The sequence below is a fragment of the Phaethon aethereus genome (assembly GCF_964289735.1).
Source record: "Phaethon aethereus genome assembly, chromosome: 17".
In the NCBI taxonomy this organism is placed as follows: domain Eukaryota; kingdom Metazoa; phylum Chordata; class Aves; order Phaethontiformes; family Phaethontidae; genus Phaethon; species Phaethon aethereus.
The window spans coordinates 10,232,279-10,255,649 of record NC_138593.1 but is presented as its reverse complement, the minus strand read 5'-3'; the positions used below and the strand labels follow the sequence as shown (position 1 = coordinate 10,255,649).

Sequence of the window (23,371 nt, the reverse complement as noted above, 5' to 3'; positions counted from 1 at the left end):
TTCTGATGAGGCTCAATATTGTCTGTTTTCCATTATATCTCAACACTGCCTTTAATTGCCTATTTCTACCAGATTTACATATTATCCCTCCCGGCTGTTCACACACAGACTTTCCTTTACTTGGCAATCTTCCAGTCACTCCATACTACAGAGGTACTAAAACAGCAGAGCAACTGATGAGAGTCAAAATAAAACTACATTATGTTATACTACATGGCCTACAGATGACTGAACAATTAAACAGAGCACCCGAGACTCTCTTCAGAAGTTCTCTTCCTTTTCTTAAGTGTTCATTAAGTAATTTTGGGCAGGTATGTAACAAGGTTGTAGAGGCTTAACAAACACCTCTTCAAATGTTATTTAATTCCATTATTTATCACTACTCCAAGGAAGAGTAAGTCAGAATTAATGATCATCTCAAATACCAAATGAAAATTGTTCTTATAGGAATTGGCTTCACAACCCTGACACTTGAGACACCTGAGGAAGCAGAGATGTTCCCCGGAGATTCACGGCGATCGTTAACACAGCCAGACTGACTCAGCAGTACATCTACATGTGCCGAACTGGAAAGATGTAAGGAAGCTTGGTGGTTTTAATGTGACACTCAACATAGATACGCACCTATTTCTTAGGTAAGTACATTCATTAATTAAGGCTCTAGCTTCTTGCACCCAAACCCCACTGCTCTGTCATGGCCATTAGCTGCTGGTGTCCAGTGATACATGGAAACCATCAATGTGCTGCTGCAGCCCATGGTGAAGAGCTGCTTTGGTTGTGCTGTTCGTCTTACCTCACTTGGGCACCGGTGAAACCCTCAGGCTCCTGGCAGGCTGCCATTGTAAAGCCAACACAGTACATGTTAGCTTGAGTGGAGAGTAAGGCCTCAATATTGCGTTTCAAACACTGATTAGTAAAGCAGGCAATTGAAAAAAGTGTTTATTTAACTTACGGAGATTGCAGAATGGAAAACAGCTCCAGAAATTCAAAGCTAGAAATGCTAGAGCAGTCAGGTACATCAGATTCCTAAGAATGAGCTTCCTTCCTACCACCTTCATCTGCAATGATGACAGTCTCACCGCACTGTCTTTCTCAGCCAGTGCGCTGGACAAGCAGTTGAAATGCAGCTCAACAAAAAGCCATTCAGAAGGGTCAAGAGCAAGGATTCAGGCAGTAAAATAAACACCTGGAAATGGAAAAAATCCTTCTCCATTTTTCCTCCTACATGTTTTGGAATCATTGTGCCAGGAAATTATTAAATCACACAAATTTCAATAAATGAATGCATTGCTTGGATGGCACATGAAATTGCTGAGGAATATGGCTAAGGAAAATAAAAACTTTCCAAAGTCAGTAGTGATGAAAGATCAGATAAAGGAGCTAGACTACAACTTATCTGGACTTATGAAAACAGTACTGGTATGGGGGGATAGTCCCCTAATTGATACAAGTGAGCATTAAGAAGCAGCATGTGCATAAAAAGCAGAGGAATCTCTGTTTAATGTTTTCTGCTGTAATTCAGCACAGAGGTTCCCCATGATATTTTTGCTCAACTGGGAAGACTCTGCCACTTAATTACAGAAAGCAGACCCACTAAAGCCCTTCTGTGTCTAGAAGGCCATTTTTACATCTTTTGAGAACAAGCCTACTTTTGCCATGCCACAAATGACAGTTTGTAGCACGGTAGAGTTGTTCCATGGCTTAATAAGGTTGGTGCATTGATAACAGGACCCTGACAAGCTAGTTTTCTCACCTGGACTTTCCTTAATGTTGCAGTTCAGTTTTAGTTCATTAGAACTTGCTAAACATGTACCAACAAAAATTAACCTATCTATACTGAATTATTGCAACTATGTAGTTTAGGAAAGAACATCCTTCTCTCCATATCGCAATACAGTATGTTCTAATTAATATTTTCTACCTGGCTCAGTCACAACTGAGCACAGAGCACGTGGAGGAGAGGCAGGAAGCAGCAGCCAGCAGGCTGGCCATAGCAAAGCAAATACATAGCTGCTGCATTGTCACTGACTGTGCTCATGTTGCTGTTCTGCACAGATGTGGTGAGATGGGGAGAATCCCAAAGGCAAGAACCAAGGATTAGCACTCACAAATGCTGCTAGTTCCTATCTATACTGTAGTATTGTGTGCAGCTTTGGGAATAAAAAGAAATGCCAGAAATGTCAACAGCCTGTAACACAACAATGTACGATGAAGCAGATAAAATTACTCACAGGTCTCCTCTGCAGTGTTGTAGCAGCCTAAGTATTTTCAGACCAGTAAGATGTAGAACTTTGAACCTGGAATTGTCTTAGCCTCCATCAAATTCTTGCCTTTTAAGAGTTCTTGGCTTTCCACAAAAGTCAAATTACATGGAATAAGCCCTCAGACATTCAGTCCTGGTCACCCTGCATGCATTAATCCAGGAGGAAAAATACAGGCTGATGCTGTCCCTCCCTCACAAAGGTTTCTCCATGGCAGGTGGATGCCATCGGGTTTTAACCTTTGCTTTCTTACATGACAATTTTGTAACCTTACTATTTATATCGTACTGCTGAATTTCTTGGCTGCTTCTCTGCCTAGGCTTCACTCAAAGAGGGAAGGAACATCCTGTCATCATCATCCAGGAGGACCAGTGGGCAGAGATGTAAACAGATTGGCCAATACAGACAGAAGGCAATGGTGCAAACAGGGCAATAAAAGTTAAGACTATCAAGACCTGACATTATGAGTGCTGGTATGTAGTAACTTAGTACTTACATTACTGTGGATCTTACTGGAAGCCAAGAGCAGACTGCATCACCACCCTTTTCAGTTGCTTCACACAAGGGAATTCCTGCAGGGATTTTTCTTCAAAGGCACCCAAACATGCTAGCCATTAAACACCATCTAGACAAACATCAAATGCAAAAAACCACTGGGGTTGCACAGAAATTCTGAGAGAAATTTGGGGCTCAAATCTTAGGGCAAGTCAGATTTTAGTACCTGCATAATTTGAACTCAATTAGGACTGGCAAAATTAATGCACTTAGAGCGTATTGAAGAAAAGCTCTTCTGTTAGCTATTTCTTTCCCATATGATGGAGAGTGGGTGTATTTAAAGGATGAAAAAGCAAGGAAGAAATTGGGAAAGACACAGGAAATATTCAGTGAGACAAAGCAAACTTTAATGAATAACTTGATTGAATGTAGGGAGAGACTAAAAGTCAGGAATAAAGCACCCAGATTTTACCTATTTCACAAAATACATAATGTCAGTAAAAAATTTTGTTGAGTAAAACCAAAGGAAAATAATTAAACTGTATAAATTTTCCCAGCAGCTCTAACATGCCTGTTTTTCAATTATAAACTTTTTTGGGCAGTGCCTCCTATTCCCTAGGGCTGTCAGCACCCAACATACACATTCCAAACTGTATCATCTTGTTTCTACGCTGAAGGGTTAATACATATGTGGCCTTGGTGCCCTAGCTGACCCTGGAAGGCTGCGAGACACACTGGAGCTGGGCAAAGGTTTCTTCTTCCAAGCGATAGAAATTCTAGCGGCTTTTCAGAGTGCTGATCTGCAGGCAGAGCTCATCGTTGGCAAACAACTGCTATCCATTAACAGAAAGAACAGATTTACAAATTAATGTTGGGGGAAAAAGAAGGATCATCTAGAATGAAGATGCCAAGGAGGTCCATTGTTTTCCCCCAAAATATCCACAGCTAGAGCTGGAAGCCCATTTTCTAGAAGGTTCTGCGTCGCCAACAGCAAAGTTACAATCCATCTAGACTTTTTATAGCCGAGGCAGGGCTCCAAAGTCACTGTATTTAGAAAACCCTGCCTGGCATTCAGGGATCTTCCCAATTTGGCAGTCTGTTTATTCTGGGGGCACCTCCCTGCTCTCTTTCAAGTGAGTGTTACCAAGCCCTCAGTTCTGGCCCCAATGCAGTTCTTCATATTTTCCCCATTTTGGGAAAATGCAATATATTTATTTGGAAGCAAACAAGCCAACCAACCACAATGAAATGAAAATTGTGGAACACCCTCCTAAAATCAAACCTCTTTTCAGAAGCAACGAAAAGGGAAAGAGGCAGGCAGAAGCATGGGGGTCCTTCATTCCAACAGCACTGGCTCTGCCTGGCTTTACATACTTGCATGAGCATCTTTTTCCTCCCCTTCCCCAGAAAGGCAAAGGAGTGCGTTGTAAGCAAGGAAGTCCTTCAGAAAACACAAAAGGGTTGAAATGCCTGACCAGCCTTAAACAGATCTGTGTGCAATACTCTCTTCTAAGACTCAGAAACTGATTCTCCATGCAAGCAGAGCAAGCTAATAATACTCCTAGCAGAGATCCAGAATCCACTGCACTGCCCTGTTCTCTACCATCTTCCACTGTGCTCTTTGCAATGTTTTGATTTTTCTGTACACAACAATAAAGTGCAGAGGTGGAAAAGCTCTCAATTCCCATTTGCTGAAGAACTCTTAGCACAAAGGCAGCAAACCAAAGTTATGCGAATTAAAAAACCCTGTCAATCTCTCTCCAGCATATTGACTTTCCGTTTTCAGAGCTTTTGTAATAGCACTTCTGAATCTCTGCTTTATGGTATCAAAAACTACTACAAAAAAGTTTTCAGAAGCCAAGTTCCTCCCTTTATATGCAGATAAGAACCTAACTGAAGGCCAGGACATTGTGAAGTTTTCTGCCATCACCAAATTTGGGACATTACATACCTGTTGGTTTTAATTTTTCAAGATGGTACATATTTTTTTGCCTTACTCCTGTTCTGCCTGCCTTGTTCATGCACACATCCAGTCTATTATATTCCGGATAATACCAAGCACTATGGTAAGATTACTTTTCAAGCAACATCTTGAATTATTTTATCATCACAAATGCACAATCTGCAAAAATAAATGCCTGTTTGCATTCCTCTTTCAGGATCTAAAAGCATCTACTCAAGAGTCAAGTAGAAATGCAATATCCTCGTTTTATTCTTCGAGAAGAAAACCCACCAGCTGCAAACTTATTTCCATTCTCGCAAAAACTTGACAGAGTACATCCAGCATTTTAACAGATCTTATTATGGGAAAGAAGCGTCAATGAAGTGGTAAACAAAGAATTTTGTGAAATAAATGCAAAAACTCTCCATTAACAATAAGCACCTTTATTGACCATCTTACCATTCAACACTCATTTCATTCAATCTCCTAAATTGCTGAATTACAGTCCAGTTTAGCATTTAAATAAAAGAAAAAGATATTTTAGTTTGACTTGTATAAAAAGCGTTATACCTTTGTGACATAGAATTAAGGTACTATTTAAAAAGTCATAGACACAAATAATCACTACCTGTGATTTTGAAAATTAAGACCCATATCTTTCAAAGTCAAAATTAACACATATCTTCCACATGGTATTATGCTTGTAAAAATGCCTACAAAAATCCGTTTGTTCAGAAGGCAGAGTGGTTGGAAAGTATTTTCTATTCCACCATTTAACAAATGACATCACAAAAAATACTGGGCAGCAAAATATTTCAGATAAATTTCACATGTTAAAAAAACCCCAACACCATATAGTGTTCCAATGACTTCAGTAGGCCAACAGACTTCAGCACAGCAACAAATCTTTGTAGTACAGACTAAAATTCATCTATGTATCATTTGTTACAATATTGAATTCAATGCTCAGGAAATTTGAAAATCAAATACACCTAGGAATCTAGTACTCGGATACTGGTTATTTCCACTTTTTTTTCCTTGCTGTTTTTAGCATATGTTGTCTTATATCTAGGTTATGAACGGTATGCTACTTAACTGTGTTTAAAACCTCTTCAAAATTTACTATCTAATTTTGAGAAGCAAGCAAGTTGCCTTTATAAAAACAACAAATTTTTTTTTTTTGCTACCTTCTTGACCTTAATATTAAACTTCTACTCACGCAATAAGAATAAATTTAACCAGAGCTATTTTGCGGCAAGGATACAAATTTCTATTCCAACATGAGTACTTACGCAAAATCTTATGAAGTTAATAACTTATGAAGTTGGTGCTTGACTGTAAATTAAATTTATTCTGAAAACCCTATACTCTACACAAGGTAAGTTTTTTTCAACAGTATCCAAGAAGAAAATAAAACTATCTTAGGAAATAGTAAGAAGAGCTTCTGAAATAAGTCCTTCATAACACATGCAAAATGACATTTCCTGGAAAGGCAAAAATAATGTGGGGTTTTTTTTCCTTCCCTTTAAATTTCCCCTTTCTGCAGGATGGAAAGTTATTCTAATGAGCAAAAAATTTCATCACTATTACAAAAATAGTATTGTCTGCTCATGTCAGTTAGACTTAAGTTCTTGATCAGCACAAAGCCTCTGTATGAAAGCTGAGAAAGGGAATTCAGTTTGTAGCAGAAATTAATTTATACCCATGCACAATCTTTTTTTTCCTCCACAAAAGAAAACCAGTGTGGGAAATAATCCTTTAAAACATGGCCATTAAAAAACAAAACAAAAATAATAAATAGAATAGGAAAGCCTAAGCAAAGACATACATTACTGAGACAGTGAATGGGATTGTTAGAAGAGATGAGAAGTTAGTCCTCTGTAAAACTGCCACATGGCTGAGATCCTGGTTTTCTAGTCTGCTTGGATCATGAGGTTTTCAAAGCAGAAGTAGGGATTTATTTGCTATATTGCCCTGCCCGTGTTTTTAAAGGCAAAGATATCCAGGATGCAGTAAACATTTCATAAGGCCAATACAACTAAACAGTTGCCCAAAACCTTGAGTTCATTTTGTGAAATAATTTAGACTAAAAAAAGGGAATAGCTTACATCAGAAAGGCAACACACTTCACTCTTAAATCAACAACATTTTTTGCTTGGATTCAATATTTTCATTTCTTATTACACATAACAAAACTAGATCCTCCAGATACATTTTTTCCCTCCATTAGCCATAACTTAGTGGAGAAAGTCTCAGCATATCTCCTAGTTACCGAAGTCTTACTTTGGAAAAAAATTAGTTGTGAAATGGTTGCATACAGGTGAAGGCAGATTTCACACTAAAAGAAATGTTACTAATTACTACGCAATTTTTTTATATTCTCTGTTCTGGAGAGAATTTATACATCCTTCCTAAGATGCAAATGTTTCTGTTAAACAGTATTGGGATAAGAAAAAATACAAGTCTTGTCACCCTTTTTATTAAAAGCAGAAAGTCAAATAAGAAACTAAAACAGGTATAATCAAAATGTCAATCTTCCTTCAGTAAGGTACCTAACATTTTGAAAACTAATGATTGTATCATTTACTAAATGCATCAACCATCTTGAGACATCAAATCGTGTAATTCATAAATATTCTAACAGAGTTAGAGAGAATTAATCATGGTATACAATCAAAAAGTTAGATGACATGTTGATATTAATAACATGTTAATAGTTTTTTTTAGGCTTCCAAATGAGCATAAAAGACAAAGTGAACCTTGAAACACAATTAAAGGCGCCCAATAGCTCTTGAAATTTTATAACCCTACAAAACACTTTTTTTAGGGACCGAAATCAATGACATCAGTAACATAAGGGGAAACATTAAATCTAATTCACAACTCTACTTTGCTAGTAAACGCAGGAATATTTTTTTTTCATAACACTGTCCAAGAAGCATAACTTTTTTAGTGACTTATTTTTCTACAAGTGAACTTTCAGGAGACACAATAAAACAAGAAAGGCTCAAGTTCTCTTTTATCTCCTTAACAACTGGGTGCACTTTGTAGCAAGAGAGCTCAAGGTAACAAATCCCTTGGAAAAAAGGAAAGGGGAGGGCCTGAATGTAATGTTCCTGAAGGATACAAGCTTGATAGCCCTAAACACCAAGGTCTTAACTTAATGCATAAGATCATGTGGCAGCAGCTCAAAAAAGTAACTCTCTCTGCTTAGCCGCTCATTGTCATTTGTGATAGCAGGTGTTGCAATACTGTCACTGGTTCCTTGGCGCCTCTGAGCCAAAATAACTTACTTGTTTTCAAGACAGACAGCAAGTTCTCATTGTCATGTCTTCAGGCTGGAGCAGGATTCTCATTTTGTTCTACAGTGATACTTACATAAGACTAAAACAAATTGGAAGGCCCAACTTGTATCTGGAAGATCAAAAACTTTTGAGCTTTTCTTCATTTGCAGGAACTTTTCATATCTGCTAAGCCAATGCAGAAGCATGTGAGTCATAGCAGAGTTTCTTAAAAACAGCCAATTTATCTAGGAAAACACAGCATCTGCTCAATCCCTAATCACATTTGAAATAAATGTTAAAGAACAATCTCCTATGACCTGTTTGTGCAATGAGACCAACTCTCCACTTCTAAAATGGAAGCTATTTTTCAAGTAACCACGTAACAGAATAAGCTGAGAAAGAGCAGAAAATAAAAGCAGATGGTGACCATTTCTTAAAGATTCTTTTGTAGAGCACATACATTTAAGTCCTGATTTTGTTACCCAAGCTTTTTGGGTCACTGTCAATCAACATTTCTTGCAGACCATAAGATAACCTTAAAGATCTTTACTGAAAATATTGTAAAGGTGATAGCTTTTAGTAACCCAAACAAAAACCACAGCTTATGGATCCAACATTTGGTAAAAGTCATCTTTGGAAAGGGAACATGCACAGGATATTATCATTACTGCATGACACCCTTGATATTTTACAACTTCCACAGAACAGTTCATTCCTTAAGCCCCAGAAATGCCAGAGAACAGTCACTTCAAATTATTTTTACAGCTGGAAATCAGCATTTTTTTCAGAATTTAAAATAGCTGTAGGTAAACAGAATTAGCAACATTTGTTCTGAACAAAGCAGCACATTCTGTTCCCCCTGCCCCCTCCCCAAAACAGAGACAAAAATGCAGTTACTTTTCTCATCACAGCTCCCAGGCCAAGGACACTGAACCTTTGTAGACTGCAAATTCCTCCACGCGCATGACTCACAGTTATACAATTGACCAGGGTATCCAGCACAAAAGCATTTACCAAGTGCTGAGAGATTTTACTCAACACACACTTTTCCCAGGTACAGTAAGAAGAAATTTAAGGTATATGCTGCACTTAAGATTATGCAATTTTAATGACAACAAAATCAATAACATATCAGAAAAAAGCAAACCAGATACTGTCCAAGATTTTAAGAGATCAGTTGAGATAGGACATCCAAGAAGAACTGATGCTGAACAAAAAATTTTCTAAAAATCCTTCAAAGTTGTCGGACTTTTTTATCAGTGCTTTTAATATTCACGTCCAGTGTCTCTACTTTTTTTGTTAGCCGATCCAGCATATCATCTTGCTCATCTATTTCTGTCTGCAGACCAAGAGCTAGGTTTTTCAGACGACTCAACCCAGAAGACATCTCATCTGTCAACGAAGAGAGGGACCATACAGAATTAAACAGCATGCCTTATACTGCTTTTAATGGACACTATCAGGATTCCCTCTCCTCCAAAACCCTGGTTAGAAAGCGTTAGTTGCAACTGCTCAAGCCTGAGTGTTCTTCTCCAGTAGTGGAAGCACCAATATTTTAACACTTCTACTGCATTACTACCAGAAATAATCACTTCCTTTTTTCCATCACACCTTAACTACAAAAGCTTAACACCAAATTGGATCTTTATGAAATGACATACGCTGTAGTTTTTATTTTTTTAAAAATGTATTTTTTGAAAAATTCGGTACATCTTTTCTCAACTCAGTATACACAATATGCTCACTACCTCAATTGTTTTTCTTTAAACTTCACGCAGATGTTGTCAATTCACTGAAAATTTAAGCAGTTTAACAGTTTTAAGATTTAACATAGATGGAAAAATCCCATTTCCAGATTTTCTGGTTTGGCTACAAGGAAACTATTTTATTGCACGATTGATTGGTATAAATGCTTCTGAGGGCTAATAAGTTTTGCATGGCTTGAGCATAGAACAAATGTGCTCCCACTAACTCTTATGCTTGACTATTTCTCTTTGATCTATTCCTTTGTGATTTCTTTCCAATCTCTTCTTTCTAGGTCAGCTAAACAGTGACACATGTAAGCAAAGAGGCACTTTGCATATATGATAAAGAACAAAGGAAGAGAAAGTCAGCTGAAAGGTTTGGGGAAGCAATAAAAGAAATGCAGCAAACTCACAAATTAAGTATTTAGTGCCTTCTGATTCTTCTATTTTCTGGAAAACATGTTTATTTCAAAAACTGCAGAGAGTTGTAAATTCCTTGACTGATGTACAATTTAATATCTGAGTTTAACTGTCACTTAGGCAAGTTGAATGCATCTTTCAGTATAAATGGTAAGCTTTAGAAAGAGAGGTAGTAATTATCCATACTGGTATAATCTGGATGTCAATTTGACTCAGTATTTCCTAAGTAATATTAATAGTACCTGCTTAATAAGATTTTTTCAGAATGGATGGATAAGCCTGCTTGTCCCAGTAATATTCCAGTCAACTTATAGGAGGATTCAAAGAAACATTTTCATATCCTGAATGCAAGTATTATGGGATACTTCAGCACCATTTCCTCATTCAAATAACAGATATTTGCTAGCATATTCACATTTGGTAAGAGTGTTTTTGTTCTTGCCAATATATGACCTAAGAGGATTCATACTTTTGGTGTGGGTTCCCGCCCGCCCCCCCCCAGTCCTCCCTTTGCTCAGGGACAGTTAAAAATCTAACTATTTCTAAAGCACAAGCATGCCGCAGAGAGTTGAAGGATCAATGCCAATAGTACATCAGTTTCCACAGTGGATTTATACTATGCCAGGCATCCTAGCCAGTTTGTTTCTAGCTGGTTTCACATGAAATGCATTTCTAACTCAGATTTGTTATTAATATTTGCAAGTGGTTGACCCACAGACATCCCACAGCATTCTACCATTCAAATAATGTAGGTTTCAATCAAGCTTTGGATTTTGCCATATAGATAGTTTTGAAATGCAGAATACAAGCAGATGATTTTTTTAATTGCCCAATTTCACATGAAATGAAAAAAGTGTTTGGTGGCAATATATTACTAGTCATTTTCTCTGTCTTAAGAGCCAAAAATTGAAAATTGTATTACGTCAAATAGCTTCCATTTTCTCACTCACCTAAGTTGTTATCAATTTTCTGGTGGTAAGCTCGCAGGTGTTGGTTCTTTGGATAGGAATCCTTTTGCACTGGAGAAACTAAATCTGCTTTGCTGAAATCATTGTCTGCTAAGAGTATAAAATACAGAATATAACAAAGCTAGCAAGAAGAAGCTTTAAAATTTTAGACGGGCTATTAAAAACTGGTCTGACCACTATCTATAGGGCACCCCTCAAGATGAACAGTTATTAAAATACAGTTATTCCTTTTGGGGCTCCCTTTTGTTGTTCTGCTAGGTAGCTGAGAGAAAAAAAGGCAAACACCAGCCACCCAACCAACAAAGCAGGTAGGTTGGTCACTCCTACTGGCAGTTAGCCTTCCCTCAGGTCAAGCCACCAGAGAGTTATTTCTGCCCTCTATTGGACAGACTTTTAATGTTCTTTAAGTACAGAACTACAACTAAAGATACCCTCCTGTTTTCTCACTCTTAGTAAACTAAATAACTGAACCTCACTTTAAAAGGGAACAGTTACTTTGTACATAAGTCATCACAAAAGTTAACGCATTGGGAGAATGGGGAACAAGACCAAACACTGCTTCCTCCTGTGAATCAAGTAATGACTTCAGTATGAAGGGTTATAGTCCATGTTTGAAACAAGGAAAACCTATCTAAACGCTGTGACAAATGATGGTTAAAAGGAGGACCTCTGAACCTATACATTAACATTTTGGCAAACGTAGGACGAGGCCGCCTGCACATTGTGTGGGTTCTTGGCTGCAGTCTCCTCTGTGCAATTACAAGCACTGGATGCTTTTAAAGCCTTTAGTGGATACAACATAAATCCCCCACAGGACAGGCTAAATAAAACCTGTATCCAAGTAGAAAAATTTCACATCTTCAGTATGAGTATAAAGAATTCTAGAGGAAACAATACCCTAGAATTCAAAGCCACCAAGGCTGAGATACAAATCTCCAGATACTAGGCAGCAACGTAAGGCAGCAGCTGGGCAGGCTGAAGGGCCTCTGCCTTCACCACTGTGCAAGTTTGCCCCATGTTGAACAGACATTCAGTGTAAAATAAAGTTAACAAACCTGAATTATCTAGCTTCCTTAAATTTGGATGACTTTCCTGGTATTTTGACTCTTGTTCTTTACTAGACATTATTGCTTCTTTTAATCTAGTAATGAAGAGAATAAAAAGAAAACATTACTATGGACCGCAGGCCACATTCTGAACCTGTTAAATGACAACAGGTATCAGATTCATACAAGAGCAGCAAATTTGTTGGACCTGATCCAAAATAATCCTTTAAAATGAACTGTTAGCATTTGTCTTTGGTGAAAACAGAACCGGTTGCTTCAGTGCTGAAAATAGCATATGGAAAATTTGATATCAAAACCAAAACTGTATTTTCTGTCTTGGAAGCAAGATATTCCTTTCCTCTGGTGGAGAATGGAGGGACAGGGAAGGAGGAAATCAATCCATGCAGTATTACCTGCAAATACAAAGTTATTCTTACCACTTCAAACATAAATACAGGTAAAAATATTTTTCTCAGCGTTAAAGGGAAAAAGGAGACTAGACACCATCTCAGGAGCCTACTTGACAGAATCAACTGATCTTTTAAGTTCTGATTTTCTGGTGACATTTCAGAAATGCTGTGGGCAGCAAGCCCCAAGTAAAACATTTGTTTTACTTACCGACTGTTAGCATAATATTCAGGGGTTCCGTTCTGCTCCGGCTTGCCCTCCGGAGGTTTGGCTTTGAAGTAGTTTACCAAGCCCCCCCAAACACTCTTAATGCTACTTATGTGCCTTTGACTAGTCTTCAAGTCCTGGTCCATTTTATCTACCATCTGTTCCGTGCGCTTCAGTGCCTCTCCTTGACGTACAAGCTCCTAACAGATATTGACAGAAAAAGAGAAGTTAGTAAAGCCAAAATAAACTGAAGCATCAAACATATTTAACAGACACTTAAATAACAGGGTTCCTTCATCCATGTAGATTATTTCTAAAGGCATACAGCTTTTTCACTTGCTCCTCTTCCTCCAGAGCATTTCACTCAAGAGTTGCTAGTCAGCCATAACATTAATCAGCTATAAAATCCTCATCACTATGCAATGCCACGTTTCTGACACCAGCTACAAACAGCATCCATGAATTTTCTGTATGGGCTTTTTGTCAGGTTGACATTTGTAGCTCTTCTTGATGGAACAAGCATGGCACCAGACGGGTGACATAGTGAAAATGAAAAGGTCTATAGCAGGGAAGTGAGAAAGCAGAACTATTTCTAGTTATGAATGACACCTTCATTGGGAAGGGCTTCTATTTTCACATTACTGGGATGTTCCCGATCATTTAGAAATAGAGTAACAAAAGAAGTAAATGCAAATAGAATTTCTTCATACTGCAAGAACAATCTTTTAGCTAATACTAACAGTGCAGGATGTAGAAATTTCAATACACACAATTACGTTATTTTCTTATTCAGCAGCAGAGGCACTATTCCAAAGGAATTCAAAGATTAATTCTGGCAGGAAAGTTGCCTGCAGCTAACACTAGTGCAAAACAAAGCACTTGTGTTCATGTTCTCTTTAAACTTTGTTGAATATTCTTCTTGCCCCTCTTCCCCCTCCAGTAGAGCAGCAGACTCATACAATTAAAGTTTTACCACAAACCCTACGTTAAGCCTAAATTCTTAATTCCTCATTTGTGCTTTTCTGGACAAACAAGTCACAAGTCTGCAAGTTTGCCAAAGTGCCGAGAACCCTCTTCAGTATAAGCACCTACTGCAGCTTGTGGATGCTCTCGGGTTAATTTAGGCACCCACATTACCAACGCTCAAGGAAACGTCCCATTAGCAGGTGACACAAGGGACAAGACATTCATGAGCCACGTCTGAGTGTAAACTGTTTTGAAACAGGGCCAGAAGGAAATGATTAATCGGGGTGAAGCAAGCACATCACAAACAACTAACAGGGCAGGCGCTTCATTGAATCAAGAGAACTGCTGAAAGGGTTTTAGTCTGATAAAAATCGGCATAAATGCCATTAATAAGAATTAGTAACAGCTGTTACAAGCATCTGAAGAGATAGCCGAGTCCTAGTCGCAATATTATACAGATAGAGAGGCTCTAACTGGGATTTTTTCCTCAAAAACAAACCGCCTCCACTAAGAATATCAGCCTGCAATAACGCAGAGGAATCGGTTGTCTCCGAAACTCTTGAAGAGGGGTTTCGGTACATTTTCGGGGGAGGAAGGCAAGACAGGGCCCCGCGGCAGGCGGCTGAGGCCGGACACACTCGCGGCAGGCGCCGGGCAGCCCCTCGGCGCCGGCGGCCGGTACATCGCAACCGCCCGGCGGGAGCAGGCGCCGTTCTCCGTTCGCCCCCCGCCCCCCCGCGCTGCGCTGCCCCTCGAGACCGCAACCCACCTCGGAGGCGGCCACGCCGATCCGCTCGGACTCGTAGAGGAGCGAGAGGGAGCGGGCGCTGCTGTCGGCGGCGGCAGCGGAGCGGCGCAGCACCTCCTGCTGCAGGTACCGCTGCCGCTCGGCGCCGGCCGCCTCCCCGCTGCCCCTCGCCGGCCACACCGCCGCCGCCTCCTCCTCCTCCTCCGCGAAGGGGTTGTAGCTCCTCGGGAGGGCCGACATGGTGCCGCCGACAGCGGGCCGCGACGGAAGCGTCCGCGGTGAGCGCCTCGGGGAGGTGCCCTCAGCCCTCTCTCCTCACAGAGGCCGAGCCAAACCGGGCCGGGCCTGTCCCGCCGCTCGCCGCCGAGCCCCCGCCGCAGGCCGCGGCCCGCTCCGCTCCTTCCGCCCACAGGCCGCCACCGCGCGCCGGGCGGAACCACCGCGCGCGCGCCCCTTCCCGGGGCGGGGTAAGCGCGCCGGAGTGCCGCTGAGGCATAGGCGGTTGCTAGGAGAGACCACAGAGCGGGGGGGTGGTAGGCGGGCTGGGCGCTCCCATTTGTAGAGCGGGGCCTGGGGGTGGGCGGGGCAGCAGGGAGGGAGGGGCACCGGCGAGGGGCGGTGAGGGGCGGGGAACCTGCAGACAGTGAAGCCGCTTTGGGCGTTGCCATCTTTGTGGTGTGATTGGTGTTCCCTCATCCCGCGGGAGGCAGTGGTCTCGCGAGAGGGGGCGGGGCGGGCTAGCGGGCGGTCTGAGCGGCTCCTGGCGTTCCCCCGCAACATGGCGGCCGCGGCGGTTGCGGCAGCCGCAGCAGCTGCTGCGACGGCGGCGGCCGCGGCCGCGGCGACCACCACTGCGGCGGCAGCGGCCGCGGCTCCCTCCGCGGGCGCGGGGCGGGGGAGCAGCGCAGGCGCCGCGCGCGGCTTCTACTTCAACACGGTGCTGTCGCTGTCGCGGTCGCTGGCGGTGCAGAGCCCGGCGCCGCTGGAAAAGGTGAGGGGCGTTCCGCGTGGCTTCGCATATGTGGAGGGGCCGTCACGCGTGGGAGGCTATGTCTATGGGGACTGTGGGAGCGTCACGCGTGGGGGCTGCGTCTATGGAGGCGGTGGGAGGGGTCGTCTCGCTGGGGGGCTGCGTCTGTGGGGAGTCTGGGGTTGTCACGCGTGGGGGACGCGTGTGTGTGGGGCGGAGGGACGTCATGCGAGTGGGGGTTGCGTGTACGTACGTGTACTCGTGTGTACGTCATGCGAGTGGAGTCTGCGTGGAAGGGTCGGCATCATGGGTGCCGTGGCGGGGGGGAGTGCGGCCCTTCCTGTGGAGAATACTTGTGCCGCGTGGGTGGGGAGAGTGGTGGGTCATGGCCGTGCGTGAGGTGGGGTGTCTGGGCTGCCTCGCCTGTCCCTGTCGTGTATGGAGGACCAGCGATGTGCGTGGGAAGTGGGTCAGAGCCAGCGCCCTGCCCACGGGTGGGTTTATGCCCGTGGGGGCTGAGGCCGGGCCCAGCGTGTCCACCTGTGCGTGGGAGCATGCAGCCCTCCTCAGGTGGGGCTGTCCTGAGGACACACTCCACTCCTGGCCGTGGGAGTGAGCCCTGGCACACCAGCTGTGGCCGGGGGGCTGCTGGGCCTGCGGGACACTTGCGTGGCCCATCTTGACCCCTAAATACCATTGTGGTGGGGCGTGTTGGCACAGCAGCCGCGGCCGGCACCCTCGGAGCAGCCTCCCGCGTCCTTGTGAGGAACGTGGGTCCTGACAGCAGCTGCGCGCCCCTGAAGTTTGTGGAACATGGCCTCAAAGGCGTAATTACTTGCAGCCTAATTAGGGCTGGCTGCTTTTCTCCACGTCTGCCTGGTTGAGATAAACCCCTGCTGAACGTCAGACCAGACAAGGGACCTTCGTCTGGGCAGTTCCCCTCGTGGGTCCCCACTGCTGGCGCGGAGCAGCTGGCCTGGTCCAGCCTTGTGCTGCTGCGGGGAGGAGGGAAGGACGGCCTAGTGTTTTGGGAGCTGGCCTCCCCGAGCACGAAGTGATTGAACTTCTAAATTGCCTCGGGCAATAACAAAAGATGACTAAATTGTTGAAAAGCACAGCTCTGTGCTGATGAAAACTCTAGTGCTTTTTCTTGGCCAGCTGTTGTAGGCTTCTTAGTTCTTGTTCTGGAAATCTACCATTGGTATGACAGCCAACTGTGAATAGTTTTTTCAAGCTTTGCTGTTGGTTCACTGATATCCAGGGATTTTTTTTTTTTTTTTTTTTAGCTTGAGAGGCTACAGTAGGAGTTAAATGATATTAACAGTTCATATATAGCTACAGTTATTCACTAATGTTATTGCAAATATTAACCTGATGTAGGACACATGCATCAGAAGTTGTTTTCCAAAGTTCGTATTTCCTCTGCTGTATTTTATGTTGAGCAAGAGGATTGTTTGTGTTGTGTTACAGGTCTTGTAATTACGGGGTCTGGCAGTTTAAGGACCAGAATCTTAAATTCCAGTAAGCATCCAGTAAATTCTTCTAATCCTCTAGGGAAATAGTTTCTTGGTTTAGAAATTTCAAGGCGGGGTGTTTAAAGAGTTATCTACATAGGAAGTAACTTGACATTCAATCATAAGTTTTTATTACGACAGTCCTTTTTAGGTAATGCTTATTAATATCAAGGAGATTTTAAAAAAAACAGTATGCTTGTTGCATTTTTCCTTTCTTAACAGTTCCATAGGAAAATAAAGTATTTGGGAGATTTGATGTATTCTTTAGATGTATGTTTGCTAGAGTGAAGTAATAGGTTAAGTAGTGAGAAAAGAATAGTTCTGGAAATGTAATCTGTTATGTTAAAAGGATCTGAGCAAAAGTCATACTTGGCTCGGTAACAGTTTACTGTTCAGTGCTGTCTGTGGAAAAGGCATTGGTGCAGCTGTAACCAAAGCTCCATCCACCCTGGTTTTGTTTACAGGAATCGAGTAAATATGATACATGTACCAACTGCATATTTCTTGCACATCCAAAATGCCCAGTGAATTAGTGGAAGGAAGGCTTTGTTGTATCAGGGATGCGGGAATGAGCTCTGTAAATGCAATGGTCTGAAAAGTTTCATAAATTATCTTGAGATGGGAAAACAAAGAGCTTGATCAAATGTTGAAGAAAACTTTTAAATTGACCCATGTTGTGGTTTGTCATCTACTTGAGATTTTTCTGTGTTTTTCTAGTTTGTCATTCATCACTCTTTCGTAGCCCTTACATGTTCTCATTAAGATTGATGACTAAAGGAGGGTAATGTGGCCATCTGTCTTCCAGAAGGTGGAAAGACTACTGTCCACTTCAAACACAGGAGATCTGAATGAGTCTTGAAAACCACATCCTGTCAGCTCGTCTCTCTGCTGTGAAAATGTTTGCAGTTGCATTAGCGCTACCCAGGCCTGTTGCTTGGCGTGTTCTCGGGTGTGGGCATGACGGCGAGCTCTGCTCCGTAGAAGAGAAGCAGGGAGCTATTTGCATTGCTTTCCTGAGGTCAGCTGGTGGATTTTTGAAAGACTGTTTTAAGACGTGTACTGTTGTTCCCTTGGATTGTTTTGACACTTCCGGTCTTGTTCCACTGTTCTTTCCCTCCGCTGTTTTTCAGGTACAAAAACTGCTCTGTATGTGTCCAGTGGATTTCCATGGGATTTTCCAGTTGGATGAACGTCGCAGAGATGCTGTTATTGCTTTAGGAATCTTTCTGATTGAATCTGACCTTCAGGTATTTTTCCCTCATAGGCTAACTCTACTTAGCTTGAAATATTTTGGATTAATTCAAGTTTAGTTGTCTAATTAATGAAAAGCTGGTATTTACTCTTCATAAGAATAAATAAAAAGATCAGAGATAAGATGCATGCAGGCAGGAGAGCACAAGGAAACAAAGACAGTACTGACGAGTGTGATTTACAGTAGTGATGGCACTGCCAACACACTGCTGTCGTGTTTTTTGGTCATCATAGCTTAAGGAGAGACAGGAAAGGCTATTCAGGAGGGTTTGCTCAAACCATATGTGTCATTGTGTGTTCTTCCCCATATGCTTCTGAATGACAGGTATGTTCCAATATACTCGAGGATGACGGGTTTGTAACAGACCTGTTCATGCCTGGCACTACCCAGGGTAAAAAGACAAACAGTGCACATAGGCTGCATTGTATAGGAACATCCCTTTTGTGTCTGTCAGCCTGTTTCTGACAAGCTGGTTCTCTTCCCTTCGAACTCTGGGCGTGGTGGTGTTTCCTGCAGAGGAAAGGAAGGATGTACCGAGTCCTAGGTCCAAAGTCATTAGACTTCACTTTAAGTTGTTTAATGTTGCTAGCGTTTGCATCAGGCCTGAATTTTCTCCTATTTAGTAACTATTTACTATGATATAGCTTGCATGCATGTTATTAACATTGTCCTTTTTGCGTTTTTTGTAGTATGAAGTTTAAATAAGGCAGCTGTATTCATGTTTTGTAGCATTTTTATGATGTTTTCAAAGCCAGCAGTTAGTTAATCCAGCTCTGTGAGGAAGGAAAGTGCTATCCTTTGATTTGCAAATTAGGAAGCTGAAGTGTTACACACATGTTCTAAGTGACTTGCATAAGGCCATGGGATGGATCACATGTGCTGAATTGGGACTGGCACTCTGAATTTCTACCTGCCTTAAAATTATTTTGTGGCTTTGCTGTAAACTAATAAATTGTTTGATTGTTAGTTACTGTTCTAGAACTTTTTTCTCCAACTTTTACGGAGAATGAACTGTTGCCTAGAATGAAAGGATTGGATTTATAGCACTGAATTGGTTTGCTTTCATTTGCCTGTGTTGAAATCAATTTTGCAACATTCAAGAAGCGTGTGGAGTAACCATTAGAAGAATGTTCTGTGAGTGGTTAATGTAGTCTTTCCATATCCCTAAAATAACTTGCGATTATATGGTTCAGCTTTTGTTCTCCATTTTAAAATAGAGTATTTTCCTCTTTAGCACAAAGATAATGTGGTTCCTTACCTCCTCCGACTTCTGAAGGGTCTTCCCAAAGTCCAATGGATAGAAGAAAGCAATGCACGGAAAGGCAGAGGTGATGTCTGGATTTTTTGATTTTTCTCATGGAATGCCAGCCAGGAAATAGAAATAAATGGTACAAGGGGAGGTGATAGGTCCTGCTAGGTTCTTAGCTCCTGAATTAACAGCCTTTAATATTGGTTTTCTTTTGAAGCAAAGAGCAAGTTGAATAGCTCCCAGCTTTCTTGCTTGACTGCTTTATGATAAATTGCACTTTCGAAATAATTCTATGCTCAATGTATTTTGTTACTAAATTGGAGAAGATTGTGTAGCAGTTAGAGCAGGAGGGTGGAACCCGAGATTTGTATGCTCTGCTTTTAGCTTTGATGCTTAGTTTCTATTTAAACCACTTCCATTTCTTGCTCCCCTTAATATCTCTTGACATTAATATAAGAATACTTTTATATAATAGCATATAATTTAATTTTATTTTTCAATTACTTGAAAGCCTGGAAAAGTTGTTAATTATTAAAATTATTCTTTTTTGTATCTAATACTGTATTTTTCTAAAGTCTACCTCGGAACTGTATGACATGGGAATCATTTATGTCTTCCTGCTTTTTTATCTCTAGCAGTGATTAAGTGGCTTATTTTCTGTCCATTCCCTTGCAGGCTTGCTTCCAGTGGCAGAAAACTTCAGCTTCTGCTTGGTAACGTTGTTATCAGATGTTGCTTACAGGGATGCATCTCTCAGAGAGCAGGTAGGGTTTATTTTAAGTTTGTGCTGATATAGTACCCAATTCTCCAATGCTGCAATACTGACAAATGTCTAGGTAAGAGTACACCACAGCTGCTTCCTTTCTTGCAAAGGGGTTGATTGCTTTGACGTGTACTGTTGCATTATTTTCCTTGTGTTAATTACAGTCAAGTATCTAGAAGATGTTCATAAGTCTCCTGTTACTTCTGGGTGTCAAAGGATGTCAGTTGCTGAGCCCAGAGTTTTAGAATTCAAGTTTTGATACTGAGATTAGGACTGCTGCAATTTGAGTCAGCTAACTGCAGACTTTACAAAAGAAGCTCTGTAAGCTGAGTGAGCGCAATATACTTTATTAGTCACACAGCATTAAGAAAATCTTGTTTACAGAGGTGCTTACATTAATATTTGCAAGTTTCGTTTGTTGTAGTGATCTAGTATAAGATAATGATACCTCTTTACCAAAAGGCTTTGTGTGTCTGTCTTGATTACTTTAGATTTTGGATGCAATTCTACAAGTAATGCAGTTCCTGTTGGGAATGTGCCAGACCCCGCAAATGCATGATAAAGGTACTATTAAAATTGTTACTATATTTGTAACTCCTGTCCTCTGAACTTCTCTTCTGTTTTCTAATTATCAGGATCACTCCTGAAAAGTGAGCAGCCTTTTCTTTTGACTCCCTTAGCACATACTTATTCTGTTTGTTGCTGATTGGTAAATACGGAAGCAGGAGAAGTGTATTAATTTGAGATACCTTCATGGTTTTCCTCTGCTTGCACAAATAAGTCTTTGTAAAGCACATTAGGCTGAAACGGTTTAGTGAAGCGGTAGCAAAACAGTGAAGAGGAAGTTCTAAGTTACTGTTAGTATACTGTTATGTGTGTTTTTCTTTTCCAGAATATTTATGCAAGTATGCAGTGCCCTGCCTGATAGGAATTTCTCGAGCCTTTGGTCGCTATAGCAATTCAGAGGAGGCTCTCCTTTCAAAGCTTTTTCCAAAAATTCCCCCACATTCCCTGAGAGTTCCAGAAGAGCTTGAAGGAATTCGCCGACGATCCTTTAATGATTTCAGATCAATTCTTCCCAGTTCTCTACTCACTGTTTGCCAAGAAGGAACACTAAAGAGAAAGGCTAGCAGTGTATCTAGCATCTCACAGGTTTGTACGACTTGCTCTGTGTTGGAGTCAGTGTGTAGATGATTTTGTGATCTTGGTGGAGTTAGGACAGCATTAAGCCCAGATATGCAGACAGTCTCTTAACTCATTGTTTGACCAGATACAGAGATCTTTATTTTGATTCCACACCTGAGTTTCAAAATAATTTTGTAGTTTCAGAGCTGCAGAACAATCAGTGGTAGTTAAACTAATAACTGTACTAATAAGTCTTCACATGTAACAATTGGCATATCCTATTCCTTGTGTTATTCTCATGAAAAAGCATTGTAATGTATATCTGCGATTTTGGGAAGCTGGCAGTTAATGGCTAAAGTTTTCAGAAGTGCTGAGGATACATGAGCGGTTGCTGATTTCTCCAAGAGCTGTGGATGTTCGTTATTTTAGGGGAAGAATGGATTCAGATGCCAGTTTTTAAACCACAGATTGTTATTAGCATAGTTTCATACAGTCCAGGAGTCATGATTCTGATCTCTTCCCTTTAGTCAAAATCACTGAACTAGTTTTTTTAACTTCCCATTTTTGGTTGGAATTGAGCTGTTAGGCCCAGCAATATGCAGTTCCTGTTTTGCTTGAAGCTGTTTTTCATTATAAAGTGTATGAACCATTCTCTGGAAGATTTTTCAATGTTTTATAAATAGTTTTTAAATTATGGCTTTTATGTGATGTTTCAGGTTAGTCCTGAACGTGGAATTCCCCCTCCCAGCTCTCCTGGAGGATCTGCAATTCATTACTTTGAAGGTAAATTATTTTGCAAAGGAACAGTGTGTGATTTGGGGATTTTGTTGCTATTTATAGCAAATTGAAAACCAAAATCCTTTTGACCCTTTTCTCTGACCTCTAGAATTCTTATAGTAATTCTCTCATGCCTGCTAGGATTCTGAAAAATTTTGGGATATAAAGAGAGTAGGAAGTTGTTATTAACACCAGTAGTTTCCAGGCTCAGTTGTTGCTGTCAGGCTTTTGAGAGAGACATGATTTCCTTACTGCTGGGTTGTGCCTAGTACTGAAGACCTTAATTCAACTAGGCCAAAAATATTTCAGGAGATTAGGCTGAGTAACTTGGAGAAACAAATGTTAATATTGTGCTTCACTAGACAATTAAATTGTTGGACTAGAGCCTGGAATTTTGAGACTTCTGTGGTGCATTGTATAAATCTGAAACAACTGCTCCATTTGAATTAAATGTGATATGGGTCATTGTGTAAGACCTAGTAATTTGCTGAAGCGACAAGTAATAAAGGAGACACTGAAGTCGAGTGCTCACTAATGTGTATCATAAAAGGCAGAAACCTGAAAAATTTTCATGAATTAATATACAAACTCTTATCCCCTGAGTTTTGGTAGAGCTCTAGCTGTGAGTTCTATGTCAGAGCGGGGCTTAAAAATAAACTGTATTTCATGAGTCAAGTGGAGGACTAGCTCTGCACCTGAGGTGTTCTGGCATCTCTGGCTTTTGTCTGGCCCTTTGAGGTTTTTAACGGTTTGGGCGTTCCTGTTTCTGGGTCATTCTCCTCTCTCGAGCCCTGGTTTAAATTAACTTCTTCCACATTACTTTTCTTTTTCCTTCATGTTACTATTTGTAGAGGCATCTGTCTTCGTCAATCGTATCGTGGGATTGCAGGGTAATTCAGGTATCATTCTTAAATTGCCAAGTTGGAAGAGACCTGTTTGTCTTCTGTCTACCCTGTTGGACCAACCTATACTTCTGCAATTTTATGGTCTTCATGTTTTGAATTTTTTAAAAAAATAAGCGGCTGCAGGTTAGAGGCTATAGCAGTAGAACAAAAATAATCTTAATTAAAACTATAGGTGGATAGTGGCTGACTTTGTAAAAATTTCTGAATAATTTTAATTGTGTCTCTAGCAGAGTCGTGATTATTCTAGTCAGGGTTTTATTTTCAACACTAACTTCTACCAAGTATTTCAGATACAGGCAGCCCTTGTATTATCTCTGGTAATATAG

The 23,371-nt window shown here is 41.2% G+C and overlaps 2 protein-coding genes across 3 annotated transcripts in view; one reads left to right on the top strand and one right to left on the bottom strand.

The window, feature by feature from the left end:
* Positions 1-9,216: 9,216 nt before the first annotated feature.
* SNAP29 (synaptosome associated protein 29) lies at positions 9,217-14,771 on the bottom strand (the record flags this gene model as incomplete). 2 transcript variants are annotated; one of them, XM_082007946.1, is made up of 5 exons in its annotated part: positions 14,512-14,771; positions 12,780-12,976; positions 12,171-12,256; positions 11,098-11,205; positions 9,217-9,374 (listed from the first exon to the last, which is right to left on the bottom strand). In XM_082007946.1, exons 1-5 carry the CDS (start codon positions 14,728-14,730, stop codon positions 9,217-9,219), a joined length of 768 nt encoding a protein of 255 aa, XP_081864072.1. In that variant the 5' UTR covers positions 14,731-14,771. The 2 variants fall into 2 exon arrangements, with proteins under 2 accessions (XP_081864072.1, XP_081864071.1); XM_082007945.1 differs by having other exon boundaries at positions 11,098-11,202.
* A 497-nt stretch (positions 14,772-15,268) lies between these two features.
* PI4KA (phosphatidylinositol 4-kinase alpha) overlaps positions 15,269-23,371 on the top strand; it is a gene marked incomplete at both ends in the record, with an annotated part of 61,787 nt that continues 53,684 nt past the window's right edge. Inside the window, 7 exons of the mRNA XM_082007645.1 lie at positions 15,269-15,481; positions 18,105-18,221; positions 19,461-19,554; positions 20,151-20,239; positions 20,730-20,802; positions 21,131-21,390; positions 22,080-22,146. Coding sequence (XP_081863771.1) covers positions 15,269-15,481; positions 18,105-18,221; positions 19,461-19,554; positions 20,151-20,239; positions 20,730-20,802; positions 21,131-21,390; positions 22,080-22,146 — 913 coding nt within the window. The remainder of the gene's footprint in view (positions 15,482-18,104; positions 18,222-19,460; positions 19,555-20,150; positions 20,240-20,729; positions 20,803-21,130; positions 21,391-22,079; positions 22,147-23,371) is intronic.